This window comes from Salvelinus sp. IW2-2015, unplaced genomic scaffold (genome assembly GCF_002910315.2).
Source record: "Salvelinus sp. IW2-2015 unplaced genomic scaffold, ASM291031v2 Un_scaffold16442, whole genome shotgun sequence".
In the NCBI taxonomy this organism is placed as follows: Eukaryota; Metazoa; Chordata; class Actinopteri; order Salmoniformes; family Salmonidae; genus Salvelinus; species Salvelinus sp. IW2-2015.
In genome coordinates this window covers 420,464-438,220 of record NW_019957588.1, presented here as the reverse complement: position 1 = coordinate 438,220, position 17,757 = coordinate 420,464, and the positions used below count along the sequence as shown (strand labels likewise).

General features: G+C 39.7%; 2 protein-coding genes and 1 long non-coding RNA gene across 4 annotated transcripts in view; 2 read left to right on the top strand and 1 right to left on the bottom strand.

Moving 5' to 3' along the window:
* LOC139027458 (uncharacterized) overlaps positions 1–2,566 on the top strand; it is a 3,703-nt gene extending 1,137 nt beyond the window's left edge. The window contains exon 2 of the long non-coding RNA XR_011479548.1: positions 316–2,566. This is a non-coding gene — a long non-coding RNA (uncharacterized lncRNA). The remainder of the gene's footprint in view (positions 1–315) is intronic.
* LOC112080697 (zinc finger protein ZFP2-like) overlaps positions 1–17,757 on the bottom strand; it is a 172,323-nt gene that overhangs the window by 41,000 nt on the left and 113,566 nt on the right. The gene's annotated exons all lie outside the window — the stretch shown is intronic.
* The window catches only part of LOC112080695 (zinc finger protein 180-like), a 273,956-nt gene continuing 265,542 nt past the window's right edge, over positions 9,344–17,757 (top strand). Inside the window, exon 1 of one of the 2 annotated variants that reach the window (XM_070442662.1) lies at positions 9,344–9,484. In XM_070442662.1, the coding sequence (XP_070298763.1) occupies positions 9,359–9,484 (126 nt within the window). In that variant the 5' untranslated portion in view covers positions 9,344–9,358. Of the gene's footprint in view, positions 9,692–17,757 lie in introns of both variants that reach the window. The other variant, XM_070442663.1, reaches the window with a different exon arrangement.

Below are 17,757 nucleotides of genomic sequence, written 5' to 3'. Positions count from 1 at the left end.
TTGTTAGGTGAAGTTATGGGTCCTACAGTAGGTCTATGTTGTTGTTAGGTGAAGTTATGGGTCCTACAGTAGGTGTGTGTTACTGTTAGGAGTTTCCAGTAGTTATCGATGTTACTACTAATGTGAAAACAAGACAAAATATGACTATTGTTGCTCACTTGACTGTATTAAGACAATTGTCAAATAATTTAACAGACGTCAATTGTTGTACAACTTCATGGGTATGCTCTGGGCATCACCTTTTACCTCAAATTAACAGTGGATTTCTGCTGCTGTGGGACTTTAACCATCTGTCTGACTTTGTCATTCACACAGGAGAGAGATGTGACTATCCCGGGTCCTCTGGGGAGTCTCAACAACATCATGATGCTGAAGAGGCAGAGAAGAGTCTCTCCAGATCAGAACACCTCAAGAAACACCACCAGAGATCCACATTGAATAAACCTTACTGCTGCTCTGACTGTGAAAAAGTTTTGTTAGCTTAAGTGATTTAAAATCGTACCAGAGAATACACACAGGAGAGAACCCTTATAGCTGTGATCAATGTGTCAAGAGATACTTTAATAAAATATCTCTGATCAAACATCAGAAAATACATACATGAAGGATTTGTTTTAATAATGTCACAATGTAGGATGTTTTAACATTGTAGTAGGAGTAATTTAATGATGTCACAATGTAGAACCCTAAACGTTTACCCCTTGTTCTATTGATTTCAGCATGATATGGATATTAGCCTCAGGGGGGAAATCCAGGCTCTGAATTGAAAGAGTACTATTTATGTGATTTAACAAAAAGTGACTAACAAAAAAAGAGTTGTGTTACACTTACCACGTTGGTGACCCACTTGAATCAAAATGCAACACTTCAAAATGTAGCTAGCTGTTTTCTACAAATTGTCCTCTAACCAGTGATGTACACATTACTCCCAGGTTCCGTGTGGTTTTTGAGCTGTTAGTTTTAACAGGACGTGCAACCTCATCTCCCTCTTCTCGGCACAATTGATTTCAACATGATATCGATGAGTTATGACAAATAAGTGTTGTGTTCCTTTGTTTAGCTAACCCCTAAATTTAAATGTATCTTTGAAAAGAAGACTATGCCCGACGGCCAATAATCAATTTGTCTTTAATCAATTTAATTTACAATCCTACATCACTCCAGTATTTCTTTACAACATCCAAGTGCTAATCGTCTTTATTCCACTACTGAAGAAGCATGTCTCAAATCATCTCATATTTTCAAACATCCAGCCTGACAAAAGATACATGTTTTATTATTCCATGCTTGACCATTAAGTTAATTATTGCCAATACATATTAACAAAGGGATGTACATTTGGTTTTTATATTTCATATTTACAATTCATGTAACATTTAGTAACCAACTGACAAATCTGGGGTACAATTATATTGACATTGTTGCCCTGCTTTTAGAATATCAGGGTTCATTCTCAGATGTGCCAACCCAAATGTACTAGAGCATGACATTGGGGACTGGGCCCCGATCCAACAACATGCCTATCGAGTGAATCCTGAAAAGGGAGAGAAGCTCCTCTGTGAGGTGGAAAGTTTCTATGGATATTGCAGGAGTTTCCTCTTGAAATCAGACATGTCCGTGGTAAGGACAAATTGGTTGCTGATTGTCTSAAGGGTGGGCAGTCAAAAATATTTGTGTTTTGCGTTTAGCCATTGCATTGCCATGGATCACGATCTATTTTGACTGCACATTTTAGTGAGTTTTTCAAAATGTAAGATTGTAGAAAAATATATATTTGGAAATGCATGTTTTTTCTTATTTTTAATTGTTGACAGCAAGTAGACACCATGTTTATTTTGGTGACGCACTGTAGTTGGTTATAATGTGAAATGGAAGATGTTTTCTGTCGGTGGTAAGTAAACGTGTCCAACAAAAATATAGGATATATTATTTGTCTTTAYGGGGGAAGGTGTTACAGTCTTTGGTTTTTGCATTTATGTTTTGAGGTTGGACTTTAGCACTTATAGCTCGTTAGCACGTAGGACGCACTGATTGGTGTCACCTCGTTAGTCAGTATGTGTTACACCTGTGCTGCCTTGTCCATCTCGTTAGTGGGAAGGTGTTTCACCTGAGCTGGTCCAGGTTCTATTTAAGAGTGTCTGGCCCAGTTGTCTTGATAGATGTGGAGAGTCAACACCTTTAGTTGCTCCAAATTTTTGGTTTGCTTCCTATCTTTAAGTTTGGTGTGGGTTTTTCTTTTGTTTGCCTCTTCTTGGGCAGATGTAGTGGGTCTCGTTGTTTAGGTCCCAGTTGTTGTTACTAGTCCATTTTCAGTGGACACCCCRATAGTGTCTATCAGAACCCCTCCTAAAAAACAAGCTTGTATTTTGGGCTGGATATTGCATCCAATTAATATTTTAATCAATGGCATTTCCTTAGGGTGCTCATTAGTCTTTCAGTTGTTAGTCTTCTGTTGTATACTAAATATWAWTTTTTTTTTCCTGTGAAGCCATCCATGTCTGAAATGTGCTGTATAAATTAAGCTTGATTTGATTTCAACAAATGAACCCATTGACTGACCAATCAACAGACTCTTGGTCCATCTTAGTATGAAAAACGTTATCAATCCCACATTTCAAGCCTGCTGAAGGAGTGGTGGAGTGGTAAACACCACCCCTGACTCTACCAGGGGCTTGAGGTGGTCTCCCACAGCTCTGCTTATGTCATGTTCTGTGGCCTTGCCATTCCATTTCTTGACTGCCCCTGCAACACAGAAAGAAACACATTTAGTCATATTATATACAACACTCAAAGTAATGGATATGGACCATCTATGGCCTCAGTTACACATGGCACCTAAATGTGACTTCTGTCATCTGATCACTCCAAGCTGCATTAGGTTCAGATCTACCAGGATTGGCCTTTGACATAGTCTGGATGCAGTCAGGCCACCGAATATGCATAAGCAATGTAAAGAGATGAGTGACCTTCATAATAAATCAAATCAAATGTTATTTGTCACATACATATGTTATTGCGGGTGTAGCGAAATGCTTGTGTTCCTAGCTCCAACAGTGTAGTAATATCTAACATTTTCACAACAAATACCTAATACACACAAATCTAAGTAATGGAATTATAATATATACATATATGGACGAGCGATGTCAGAGCAGCATAGACAGATACAGTAGAATAGGATCGAATACAGTATATACATATGAGATAAGTAATACATAGACAGATACAGTAGAATAGGATAGAATACAGTATATACATATGAAATGAGTAATACATAGACAGATACAGTAGAATAGTATAGAATACAGTATATACATATGAGGTGAGTAATGCCAGATATGTAAACATTATTAAAGTGACTAGTGTTCCATTCCTTAAAGTGGCCAATGATTTCAAGTCTGTGTATGTAGGCAGCAGCCTCTCTGTGTTAGTGATGGCTATTTAACAGTCTGATGGCCTTGAGATTGAAAAACAGCTTCTGTCTCGGTCCCAGCTTTGATGCACCTGTACTGACCTCGCCTTCTGGATGATAGCGGGGTTAACAGGCAGTGGCCCGGGTAATAACAAAGAGCAAATGTGTGTGCCTGAGGGGAAATTCACTTTCATACAGCCAAAAGGGGTGAGAAATTACACCAATACCAGTGAACAGTTTGCACTAATGTATATAAACATAGATGATGGAACATATTCCCTTATGCTTATGTGATGAACCGCTAAGGGGACATAAATATTTACCATCTAAACCATGTGTGCCCTCTCACCTCTCTGGCTGTAGAAGTGTTCTTCCTAACCAGTCCCTCAACAGCTCTCTGACCGAGCTCCACCCTCACTGGGTCTTCAGAGGAGAGGAAGGCTGAGGAGGGATGGAAGGATGAATGGATCAGTCAGTCAAAGTGTAGAGCTGCTGTCTATGTTGTGACAAAATCACWATTTTAGTAGTTCATTAAAGTAAATAAGGCTTTATGATTGCTGAGTACCAACAATCAATCACTTAGATCATGTATTTTCAGGTAGAGATACATCTTTGGGACGTCCCTAGCCTATTGAAGTTGACATTTAAAATGGTTACGGTAGGGGTTAAGGTTTGGGTTTAGGGTAGAGATGTCCCAAGGATCCCAAATAGCATTGACCATCGTGCATTATTCTGTCTCTTTTACATAGCAGGTGTAAAAGAAACACAGACAAGACAAGTAGACGCTCAGGTCATTATGGTCATTGTAATTTAAAAAATAATATCTAATTATGCCAATCTGTATGTGGGGTTGTTTGAGAATAATGTGATTGTCAGCCCTAACAATTCTTTCTAGCACCTCATTAGGCTCTGAAAATGGCTTCATTGATAACGTGTTCCTTCTATTCCAGGGCACAGCAGAGGAACTTCATTAATTTCACTCCTTCATCAATACAAGCAGTGAACATCTGAAATTCACCCTCACCTTTGATGCACATGAAACAAGTTATCTGGACATTTTGATTAAGAGGGAGGGGTGTGGTTTTAGCACAGACCTATACAGGAAGCAGACGGACAGCAATTCCCTGTTTCGCGGAGACAGCTTCCATCCTACACCCCTAAAAAAGATCCTCCCCGTCAGCCAATACAGTCACATACACAGGATTTGTAGTACACAGAGTGACTATGACAAACAAGCCGACTGTCTGGATGAGCGTTTCAGACAGCGGGGTAACCCAGAGGAACGGCTGCATGACACAAGTGATCGTTATGAAAATACAGTGGTGGAAAAAGTACCCAATTGTCATACTTGAGTAAAGAAAACATTTAAAATGTCATTTTAATTTTGTCAATTTAAAACAAAAACATAACTGTTTGTACTTATAGGTAACCAGATCGTGACTACAACTCAGTTACTAAGTCTTTAACCACACTGTATTGTTACACTGGTGAGTAAAAACTCATGCTTCCTACCCTTTAACTTTTTGTCTGAAAATAAAATCTACATTTTACTCAACTGCGTCCAGTCAGCAGATGGACTAGATGCCGCTTAGGCCGCTCGTTGTGACTGTCAAGAATTCAGCAGAGCAAGTTTGTATGAAGGTCTGGTTATTAAATGGGTTCATAGTTCAATAGTAATATCCTCTAAAACGCTCTGGTGACAAACTTTGCTGCCCTGTGTCTAATTGTCCACATGCCTGGGAGAACCTATTCAAGTAAGTAAGTAAATASATTTAGAAAATGTAAAAAACACCGATCTATTATTAGCTAACTAGCTACAGTGCAGGCTAATTCAAATGAGCTGCWAAATGAGCTAGCTAGTTGGTTAGCTAGCTATCTAACCAACTTAACGTATAGATAGATAGCTAGCTAAGTGAATTAAATATCACCATCTACCTAACTTCATATTAGCTCGCTATCTTGATGTATTTATCACTGTAAAAAACAAAATTCAAATGCATTTGTAGGTAGCTAGCTAACAGCCACGGAGGAGGGTGAAAGGATAGCAGCACCAACTGTCAGTGAGAGCGTAGGCTATTCTGTATAGAGCAGGTACTTTTGTGTTGTTCCTGTCCCTAGAAGTGAGGACGGAGATAATAGTAACATAATATTCAGTGTGGTGTAATTTGACTACAATGAAGTCTGTTTCTTGTGAGGTTTTCTGTCCTCAGATAAAGAGCGCTATGAAAGCCAGTCTACATATGAAGAGGTCCCAATGAAGAGCAGTGGTTCTCAGTCCTGGGGACTCAAAGAGGTGCACATTGTTGTTTTTGCCTTAGCACTGCACAGCTGATTCAAATTATCAACTCATTATCAAGCTTCGAGTGGTATTAATGTATTAATTTGTGATGCTATCCTTGATATGTTATTGTCACATGCATCTATCAATCCAATGTTATCATGATTTGTTATCAGGGATATTATACTTTAGTAATCCACAATGACCTGGTGATGTAACAGTCTAATAATTACATTGTCTTCCATATTCTTACAGATACCTTGTAACTGGAGATTCCTTCAAAACTATTGCCAACAATTAACGTGTAGGGCACTGCAAGGTTGGGTGACCAGGGTCATCTGGGACTGCCTCCTGGAGGAATTCAGGTGTGTGAAGGCTACCTGTGTCCTGCGTAACTTCATGAGGATGGACACGAGGACCAGGAGGGGATCTGCAGCTCACCGCCGTGTGCCATAGGAGAAGTCTGCTGCTCTGCAGGATGTTTCAAGGATGGGGTCCAACAACGCAGCAAGAGAGGCAATCCGTGTGCATGAGATCTTCACCTCCTACTTCTTCAAAGAGGGTGCTGTTCCCTGGCAACACCATAGACTACACTATGCACAACCAAAGGCTCTTTTAAGAGCCATTCACATTGCAATAAGAGTATTCTTCCATTTACTTAGCTATGTCACTGCAGTTATTCAATTCACAGTTTCTCTCCCTTTGATTTCTACTTCTCAGGTGAGGGTGCTGTTTAGGTAAGGGTCTGATGTCTGTGTAAAAACCAAACAGGCAAAAACAAAACATTTTAAATCACCCATATTGGAAAAAATGTAGAACAATTAGACACCCTATAACCCACACCTACACACTCATATATCAATCTGATTGATGGATTGTGTTGTGCAGTAAACAGGCTCAGGCGTATAACTGTGGCTCCTTCCACCTTCAACGAATAGGCAAGAGGGCCAACCATGGAGAATAGTAAGACACTTAATTATTTCTATAACTACYCTATGTTGTTTGTCCTTGTGTGTCCGTTCATGTTTTTCAGCATAAAGTACTCTGCAGCCACTTATTGTGATGTGGACACCAGGTGAGGCCACACACAGATTCCTGTTGAACACTGTCGCTTTAACTACCTTATTTTCTCAATAACAGTCTCTCTCCTTCACTTCATCCCTCTCTCCCCTTCTCCCTAAATCCTCTAGGTTATGTCAGCTGTGTCGGTGAACCCCTCCTGCATCTGAACTGGCTTCATAGAGGGCACATCATGATCAGAGGTGAGAGGTCACTTGGTCAGGTCAACAGGAAGWATTATTAAATATATGCTTTACATTGAAATACAGATAGATGCAGTAGTCCCTGAGTTAATGATCCCAGGTCAGTTTTGCATTTCACCTCCTGATAGTTGACTAACAATGTCATAATAAAAAATGAAAACACAAGGCTTAAACATGCTCTCTTTCCATCTGTCTCTCGTCTGCAGATATGTTTTGATGTGAGAGGATGCCAACCCCCAATCCCATCATCGCCACCTCACCTGCTTTTAAGATAACCTTTGGGCCGACGTGAGACATTATTATGTAATTGTGATGAACTGAGAGAATATTTATGTAGCACTGTGATTCATTAATCATGTGCTGCCTTCCCTGCTCCTATGTGCTTACCTCTTTCCCTTTCTGTCTTTTACACCTCTCCTGCCACCTCCTCTTTCTTCCTCTGTTTTTATAATGCACAACAGATGTGCATTGAAGAACAGATTGAACTTGTATTTATAACACTTGGATAATGAGCTTTTCAATAAAGCATTTCACATTCACTACTGGTTGAAATGAAGTGTAATGTGATGAAATACTCCCCCTATCCTGTGTTTACCAGATCAATGCAGATGAAGGGCATTAGATGTTGAGATGAACCGGTTTTAGAGTATTTACATGATGCATAGGAAGTGGTGTTCTGTTTTTTAACATTATATTTCTGTATATATGAATTAACTAGTTAAATCCTGTTTCTAGTCTATTAGTTACAATGTGTAACCATTGATGTCCCATTACCAAGATTGGTAAACACGGTTGAAGTGTATAATTGTAATATATACATGAAGACACAGCGTCATTCAAACACTGGAATATGATACTCCTGGTATTGGATATGACTGAAAAATAATCTCAAAGACATTCATACCTAAACTACACCTTCATTTGCCAAGGTAGAGTACACGAATATATTCAGTGAATATATTAAATGTACAGGCTACAATGTGGGGATCTCATGCATGGTAATAACTACATGTATATACGACTTGCATCCTTGGCAGAACATGATATTATATTCTACTCAATCCATAGGCTTCATTAATGTCATTCAGGCTGTTTTGAAGTTGATACAACTGGCTATGATAGCTGAGGTTCATAGCTAGGTTATGAACTAATATGTATACCAAACGTTTGGGTCCATACACAGATCGGCTAGATAGCTAGCTACACATCCATAGGCATACAGGGATTTTAATAATCCCCTGCACAATAAGCAAGAACGTTATTTCATCTATCTGCATGGCAAATATCAGCAAGGCAAGCTTACAAAATTGTACATTCAATTTGCAGTAAATTCTTCAGCTAGCTAGATTCTATACATCCACTGTTTCACAAAACGACAGCCTGGTTTGCTGGTTGTTTCAGGAGTCCCTAAAACAACCAGAATGACAATTTCATACTCATGTCAGAACACCCATAAAGCTGGCCAGCTAGCTGGATAATGTTAGCTAGTCAGCTAGCTTGCTAAATCACGATTTTCATACATTAACTTAACGATAAKAAAWTGCATAATCGTTTGTCTCTACATTAACTAACATTCCTGTCAACTGTACATGTTTCTGCATGATTCGTTATGACGTTATAATCCCTTACATTTGCTTCCATCCAAGTATTTCTGTCCGCCATCATTGATCCAGTTCAGTTCTGTGTAGGGGTACCCCTCTCTCCTAGTATTTCTGTCCGCCATCTTTGATCCAGTTCAGTTCTGTGTATGGGTGCCCCTCTCTCCTAGTATTTCTGTCCGCCATCTTTGATACAGTTCAGTTCTGTGTAGGGGTACCCCTCTCTCCAAATATTTCTGTCCGCCATCTTTGCTGAAGAAAGTCTAACAGTCACTAGTGCTGCAGCAGCAGCCTACCCCGGTCTTAGTGCCGGCCCGGTAAGAAGTTTAAGATGCGATGGAACGGTTGACGAAAAAATAAATCACAGTAAAAATATATTGACTGATATTGATTTATTTAGGGGGGGACTAATGAATATTTTAGGCCTAGTGACGTCCCTGATTCCTACCCTTTAACTTTTTGTCTGAAAAGAAAGTATACATTTTACTCAACTGCGTTACCCACTCAAGTCAGCAGATGGCGGTATGAGACTTCAAGGCAATGCTTTTGGTGTGACGTATAATCTAGTGGACAGAACGCTTCTTTCAACAGCAGCAACAGTTAGTCAGCCACCTCGGTAGCTTGCTAGACAAAATAGCTGAACCAATAAAGCTCTTTAGACGTTTTCGTGTTTATTAGCCACTGTGTTTTAAACCCAGTTCTGTCGTCTAGTTAGTTATCCGATTTTATTTCATATTTACGGTGTTGTTGTTGTTAGTCAGCTAGCGGTCTGGTTAAGTTAGCATTAGCCTAGCTAACATCCCCGACCATGCYGTCACTAAGCTACTCTCCTCCTGCTAAAGAACAGGAGGATATCACAATAAAACAAGAAGTAGAGGGTGAGGCCATTACTGTGAAAGAAGAAAAAGACGCGTTCAGAGTGAAAGAGGAGGAGGTTACAGTAAAAGGAGAGGAGGATGCAGTTAATGGAGTGAAAGAGGAGGAGGGGGAGATGACTGTTATATCGAAAAAGGAGGAGGAAGAAGAGGAGGAAACTGGATATCTGGGCCTGGTTTCCCAAACGCATCTAAGGCATCCAATGGTTCTAACGGTGAACTTAGCCGTAAGATGGTTTTGAGAAACCGTTCCCTGATTAACACTAGTAAGTACTGTCTTAAAAACAGAGGCACAAACTCTGCAGTTGAACTGATGTTTGGTGTTAAAGCGGAAATCTGCAATTGCTACATCATATTGTGACTTTTAAATTATTTATTTATAGCCATTGATTCTTGAAGAATATAACACATGCCTCATGAGCTTAGTTCAACTGTTGTACCCCATCAGATCCCCAAATAAGCTTTTTTTTACACTAATGTTTAGAAACAATGTAAATCAATACTGTATAGCCTCAACATGGTTAAAACTATAATGTTGATATCATGGATGGTCAGTCCTTGCATCCATAGGTCTGTCTGTCTGTAGTTACATTTCCTTACATTTCTGGAATGACAGATTTGTTATTGTTTGAACTGCAGATTGCTGGGTTGTGTGTTTTTTTAAAACAGCAACAAAATGGCTGCCCAGAGACTTGGTTTGGTAAACAGCTGAGGGATGGGGGAAGGAGAAGTGTAACCACTCTCAAATTCATAGAGAACGCTATCGTAGAAACCGTAACCCAACACCTAGCGACCTCGTCAAGAAGTTCAGACATCTTGGCGTAACAGTTATAAGGTGTTGACTTGACAGTCGCTGGACCCAGGTTTGAGTTCAGTTCAGTGCTACCCCCTGAATTCACTACACTATGAATACAAGGACTGGCCATCCATGATGTCATAATGATAGTTTAACCAGGTTTCTAGGATATATAGTATATTCTAGAATTCATCCGTGATGTCATAATGATAGTTTAACCATGTTTCTAGGCTATATAGTACATTCTAGAATTGCCAGTGAAGATTTCCTGTGGAGGCAAATTATTAGAGCTGTTGATAAGTCATTCTATAATATTCAGCCAATTTCTTTTCATGCCCTTACATTAAAGGCAAGACATACCTAGATTCAGATACATTCATTAATTGGTTTGAAACCTTTGTTTTAACTTCACTAGGGTAGGGGGCAGCATTCGGAATTTTGGATGAAAAGTGTGCCCAAATTAAACTGCCTACTACTCAGGCCGAGAAGCTAGGATATGCATATAATCAGTAGATTTGGATAGAAAACACTCTAAAGTTTCCGAAACTGTTAAAATAATGTCTGTGAGTATAACAGAACTGATATGGCAGGCAAAAACCTGAGGAAAATCCATCCAGGAAGTACTATTATTTTGAAAGGCTGTTTTTCCATTGAAAGCCTATCCACCATACAAAGACTTAGGACCCAGTTCACGATCTCTATGGCTTCTTCTACATGTGGCCAGTCTTTAGGCATTGTTTCAGGCTTTTACTCTGAAAAATTAGGGAGATACAGCACTTTCAGTGGACAGCGGAAATTTCCAGCCATGAGCCCAGCGCGTGATCGGGAGCGCGCATTTCTTGTTTACCTTTTCTATTAACTAAGCTTTTGTCCGGTTTAAATATGATTTATTATTTATGATAAAAACAACCTGAGGATTGATTTTAAACATCGTTTGACATGTTTCTACAAACTTTTATTGTACCTTTTTTGACATTTCGTCTGATGTTGAGAGCGCGCATTGTGCCTTTTGATTACTGAACTAAACGCACCAACAAAACTGAGGTTTTTGGACATAAAACCTTAGTTGGACATAAAGAGGGATTATCGAACAAAACTAACATTTATTGTCTAACATGGAGACCTGGGAGTGCCACCAGATGAAGATCATCAAAGGTAAGTGATTAATTTTAACGCTATTTCTGACTTTTGTGACACCTCTCCTTGGTTGGAAAATGGCTGTATGGTTTTCTGTGGCTAGGCGCTGACCTAACACGGAACCCAGACCGGCTGTGCGTGTGCGCCATCGTGCGCTATCGTGCATACATTTATTTRRCCCCCCCACACCAAACGCGATCACGACACACAGGTTAAAATATCAAAACAAACTCTGAACCAATGACATTAATTTGGGGACAGGTCGAAAAGCATTAAACATGTATGGCAATTTAGCTAGTTAGCTTGCTATTGCTAGCTAAAGTTAATTTGTCCTATTTAGCTAGCTTGCTGTTGCTAGCTAATTTGTCCTGGGAAATAAACATTGAGTTGTTATTTTACCTGAAAATATGCACAAGGACCTCTACTTCGACAATTAATCCACACATAAAACGGCCAACCGAATCGTCTCTAGTCATCTCTCCTCCTTCCAGGCCTTTTCATCGTTTAACTTATATGGTGATCGCATCTAAACTTTCATTGTATTACCACGACTACTGGCAAAACAGTTTGTCTTTCAATCACCCACGTGGGTATAACCAATGAGGAGATGGCACGTGGGTACCTGCTTCTATAAACCAATGAGGAGATGGGAGAGGCAGGACTTGCAGCGCGATCTGCGTCAGAAATAGGAATGAGTTCTATTTTAGCCCTTGGCGTCGCAGACGCTCGTTGGCGCAAGTATTGAATAACATGGATTGCTAAATTTATTTTGCGACGCTCGCGCACGCGACGTGTCCGGTCTGGTCAGCATGTAACATAATCGCATGGTGTGCTTTCGTCGTAAAGCCTTTTTGAAATCTGACACAGCGGCTGGATTAACAAGACGTTTATCTTTAATCTTATGTATAAAACTTGTATTTTTCATCAATGTTTATGATGAGTATTTCTGTAATTTGATGTGGCTCTCTGAAATTTCACCGGATGTTTGTTTGGGACAATGATTACTGTACATAACGCGCCAATTTCAACTGAGGTTTTTGGACATAAAGATGAACTTTATCGAACAAAACACACATTTATTTTTTAACATGAAGTCCTGTGAGTGCCATCTGATGAAGATCATCAAAGGTTAGTGATTCATTTAATCGCTATTTCTGACTTTTGTGAGCTCTCTCCTTGGCTGGAAAATGGCTGTATGGTTTTCTGTGACTAGGCGCTGAACTAACATAATCAGATTGTGTGCTTTCACGGTAAGCCTTTTTGAAATCGGACACTGTGGTTGGATTTACAAGAAGTTTATCTTTAAAATGGTGTATAATACTTGAATGTTTGAGGAATTTTAATTATGGGATTTCTGTTGTTTTGAATTTGGCGCCCTGCAATTTCACTTGCTGTTGTCGAGGTGGGACGCTATCGTCCCACTGGTGCCAGACAGGTTAAAGCATCAGACAAGTTCAGTACGTATATTTGATTTTATAAAAACACATGGGGCGATTGGTAGAAAGAACAGATGACTCTTGGTTGACCAAGATGTATTTTAGTTGGGGACAGCACTAGAACATAATTTTGGGGCTCCCAGGTGGCGCAGCGGACACTGCATCTCAGTGCTTGAGGCGCCACTACAGACACCCTGGATCAAATCCAGGCTGTATCACAACCGGCCGTGATTGGGAGTCCCATAGGGCGGCACACAATTGGCCCAGCGTCGTCCGGGGTAGGCAGTCATTGTAAATAAGAATTTGTTCTTAACTGACTTGCCTAGTTAAATAAAGGTTACATTTAAATGAATAAATAAATAGTGTTTCATGACAAACCATTTTTTACAAATCCGTCAAGGCACCAACTTTGAGAAGGGTTTAAGCATTCTGTTTGATTAAATAATTAAGACACACAAATGACTCGAAGTCATAACTAGAGGGAGCCGGTCGTCAACATCACCTGACCAGAGGGAGCCCCCCTCCCCCCTCCGCTACTGGACTTCGTAAATTCTGCCGTTCTGCTCCTGAAGTTTTCAGTAATAGACTAATAAACTACAGATAGATAGACTAATAGACTAGTATTGACTACACCAGCAGTCAGCAACCTTTGTCCAGTTGGAGTGCCAATTTATCTGACCATTTTCTACCAATCTGTGTGCCAGTTATGATTTTTCAGATGCACATTTAATTTATAATAGTATCTCAATTATTGTCTGTGATTAATCTACATTCTATCTAAAATGAAAATTATACAAATCTACAAGTAACTTGTATTGCCAACTATGTAAAAAAATTGCCTACATAAAGCCAACAATAAAAACATTGCATTCTGCAGGTAGAAATATCCTGATAAAATAAATATCCTAGAAATCACATTGGCTGCACATGGCCTGTCTACACAAACTTGAAACACTGTATTAATTATCAACTGGGTCAGGAAACTCGTATAGCAAGCTTGCAACATTGTATAAAAATATTCTAGGCCCTCAGTTTCCTGCTCCAGTGAGTTCTGGACAGACACAGCTGTCAGCTATTTGGTGCAAGAATAAAAAGTAATCAGGTATTTTATGACATTTCCACAGGATCAGCGCATTACATTTTTCCCTTTTTTGTGCTGAGTGGTTTCGAAGGGCGAGAGCTGGAAATCTTTAACTAAAATACTTATGAGGAACTATTGTCATTCGCAATTGATTTTGATTAGACTTGTTTACTTGCTGTTTGGAGGTGAAGAAATTACTTTCGAGAAGCTCACAACTCATTAGTGGTGCAGGTTAAGACAATGAGAAATACTATCAGACCCAAATGGCAATTTATGGCTACATTTGTGTGCGAGCAGATAGATTAATCCCAACTTCCTAAATGGTAATCCGGTGTGCGTCTTAACTCAACATTGACAGGAGTGTTTTCAAACAAAGAAATGCATAAATTGACAAAAACTGACACATCTGTGTGGGTCGTCTTGGGTGGTCTGTCAGGGGCTGTTCATTTAGGTATCCGCTTTGTGGTGCGTTGGGGGATATGAATTTTATTCTACCTCCAGTATGTTGTAACCGGCAAAGTTTTTAATGTGATCTGAGGGCAGTGTATTTGATATTAGTATTATTGCCCTTTCCTAATGTGAGGGAACGAGGTACAAACACGGCTGTTTGTCCCCCGCTTTCCTGGGTCGGTGAAGAGCGGTATTGGAATATTAAGGAATAAATCCAAGCCTCACTCTCAATCACCTGTGGAATGCGGGGCTTCCAGCGAGGCGTAGAATTTTGATAGTATGTTGTAACTAGTTTCCCTCCTTCGGGAACAGTAGTTATAGTCAATAACGTTACGCTCTGTCCATATGATGACACATCAACTTAAAATAACGGATCTTGCTGTCGGAACAGTTTTTTTGTATTCTGAAATGGACTCGAACTATGTATTTATTAGTGGCTTCTTATGTACGCTGGTGGAAACAGTTTGTCTTCATCCATGGGAATCGGAATACTACAATAATTTCAGATTTTGCTAAATTCCAATTGTTTTTTAAAAGAGTCATCTTGTTAATCCAGATGGAGTAGCATTTAAGACGTGTTTGTTTGTAAATGGTATTTTTTTTTGTATTTTTTTTTGTATATATGCAATATCTTTCCAATCTTTTTTCCATTTTTAAATTAAATATACCTTGCCGGCAACGCCGCAGAGAGAATAAAGTAGGACCCGGCACACGTCAAACGTTTGATTTATGACCCTATGTTTGGATGACGTGGTGCATGCCCCATATTTTGGGCATCCGGTCAGGACATCCTGGCGGGGAGTTATCCCGTGTTTTGGCCGCTATATGGGCATTCCTGTTCCTGTCTTCAGCGCCTTAGTGTTAATTTATGCATATTAGTGCATGCTATTTCCTTTGAACCTGTTCACGCTTTAGTTGGTGTTTATTTAACAAGATAGTGCTCTGTATATGTTACAGCATAGTTTGTAGGCATTTGATCTATCCTGTGTGTGTGTGTGTGTGTGGTGGTGGTGTGTTGTTGTGTGTTGTGTGTTGTGTGTGGTGTGTGTGTCTGCAGGGTTTGTTTTGAAAATATGTTTTCTTATCTAAACAATTCAACAATAGGAGGGCATTATACATAACGATACCCAAACAACAGGTGATTTTCCTAGGTTGGGGATCAAAGGAGGGCCTGCTCTCCAGGGTGGGGGGCTGTCACAGTCATCATGCCAGCTCTTTTTGAAAGGCCTTTACTTATGACTTACATCAGATTCATTTTCTACCCAGCATATTAATTATGCTGGGTGGGGTACATCAGGTGTTTCTTGTGCGCTTAAACAAATCTACTGTGAGAAAAACGTGTACACTCTACACACATGTTTATTGGAACTAAAAAACGACCACAGTAACATGACAATATAGTAGAGATGAAAAAAAAATCTTCTAGTTTCGTATGTTTCCAAAGCCCTGTCTGGATGTGAATCCAGAGTGCCTGGAAAAGCCACGCGAGCCTTGGGTGTGGATTATTCCTGCGAACAAGAGAGGTTGTCTTGACCGACGGGGTGGGATTGGAAACGGCAGGATGTCAACCCTCGAACAGGCCCTTTATCTGTAGAAGGAATAGTAAAAATGTTTAATTAATTATAACATGTTTTAACTGTATGTATAAAGATTTAGAATAAAGGGGGATTAATGCTATAAATTCACCCCTTATGAACGGGAATCTCTCGTTTTTCTCTCGCACCCGGGTCTGTCGCGTTGGAGGAATGCTTTTCTGGGAAAATGGGCCTGTGCCGAGAGCACCGATGCTATTTCCTACGATTTTGTACTAAACGGGCATTACCTAACTCCAGACAAGGCCAACAGCCCCAGAAGAGTTAATCGCCCAACAGCTAAAAGACGGCCCCCGTGAATCCGTCCTTAAATGGAGCTTTCTGAAGGTGAAGCTTGTGAAATAATATCTTAGATTTGGAAGTCGGGGAATTGTTTGAATATTAATTGAATTATTGTACTATTAAACGCCGGCGTGATATGGTTTTTTAAAACGGGGGGCCAATGATTTTTTAGGTAATATGTTAAATCACGTATTCTTATAAGTTAATATGGTATCTATTCTTATAAATACATTGTTAAACATATCTAAACGTCTGTATGAATACCAGACAGCTCAACAAACAGGGGTACATGCAGCATTAGGGCAACTCTGAACGACCTTCGAGGAGCAGGATGAAAACAGATGCTATTCCACGGTTTTGTACTAACAGCCTTTTGTACTAACGGCCTTAACTCCAAACACCCAGCATCAGCCCAGAACAGATCAAAAAGATATCGGTGAATCCTTCCTTCCTCATTGAAACTTTTTTGAAGGGGAAGTTGAATATTCAAGTTGATGTTTTGTATATTAGATAATTATATTATTTATGAATGATAGGTATTAATTTAGGAATTTTACATGTATGTTTTTTTTTTTTTTAAATGAAGGCTAATTTATACAATGAACCATTGTTTTTATTTCACTACTGTTTGTAAACAATTAGCTTCTCGCCCTCTAGGGTCTACTTACCCGCTTATTAATCGACCTCTCGACTAGAAAGTATGATTAGAAAGTATGATAGAAACCATGGCCAACTTATATTCCAATCTGTGATTGAAACGATAATTAGAAGCTATGACCAAACTCCTGATCAAACTATGATAATTAAACTATGAAGCAACTATGAAGACAGGGCTGTGTGTGTGTGAATGATGATGCTATTATTTACAGTGTGTAATATTACTTCTCTTCTCTCTATGTCTCCCTTTCACTAGTCAATGTATACCAAAGTAGCAAAATATTTAACAAATGTTTCAACATCCGGTATTGCACATTTATGAAGACAATGACATACATTTTAGCGCAATTTATCGATATAATGTGTTACATAAGTGGTGCAGCTGTGATAACTTTAAGGTAATTATTCTCTCTCTCTGCTCTCATCTCTCTCTCTCTTCTTCTTCTCATCTCTTCTGTCTCAGCTCTTCTCTCTCTCTCTGCTCTCATCTCTCATCATTTCTCTTCTCTCTCTCTCTCTCTCTTTCTCTCTCTCTCTCTTCTCCTCGTCTCTCTCATCTCTCTCTTCTCTCTCTCTCTCTCTCTCTCTCTCTCCTCTCTCTCTCTCTCTCAACTCACTCACTCCACCTCACACTATCATACGTCACTCACTCCACTCACTCCTCACTCACTCACTCACTCACTCACTCACTCAAACTCATCACCGTCACTTCACTCACTCACTCACTCACTCACTCTCAGGCATGAAACAGACAAAAGAAGGACAGTTGACTCCTGAGTGTTGAATCTTATGCCACTCACAGCAAACCCTGGTTGTTATATGAACCCTGAGGGTCATCTACGAAAGTTGGAACATCTAGAAAAACATCAAGGGGCAACATGTGCTCCTTAACTGTCCACTC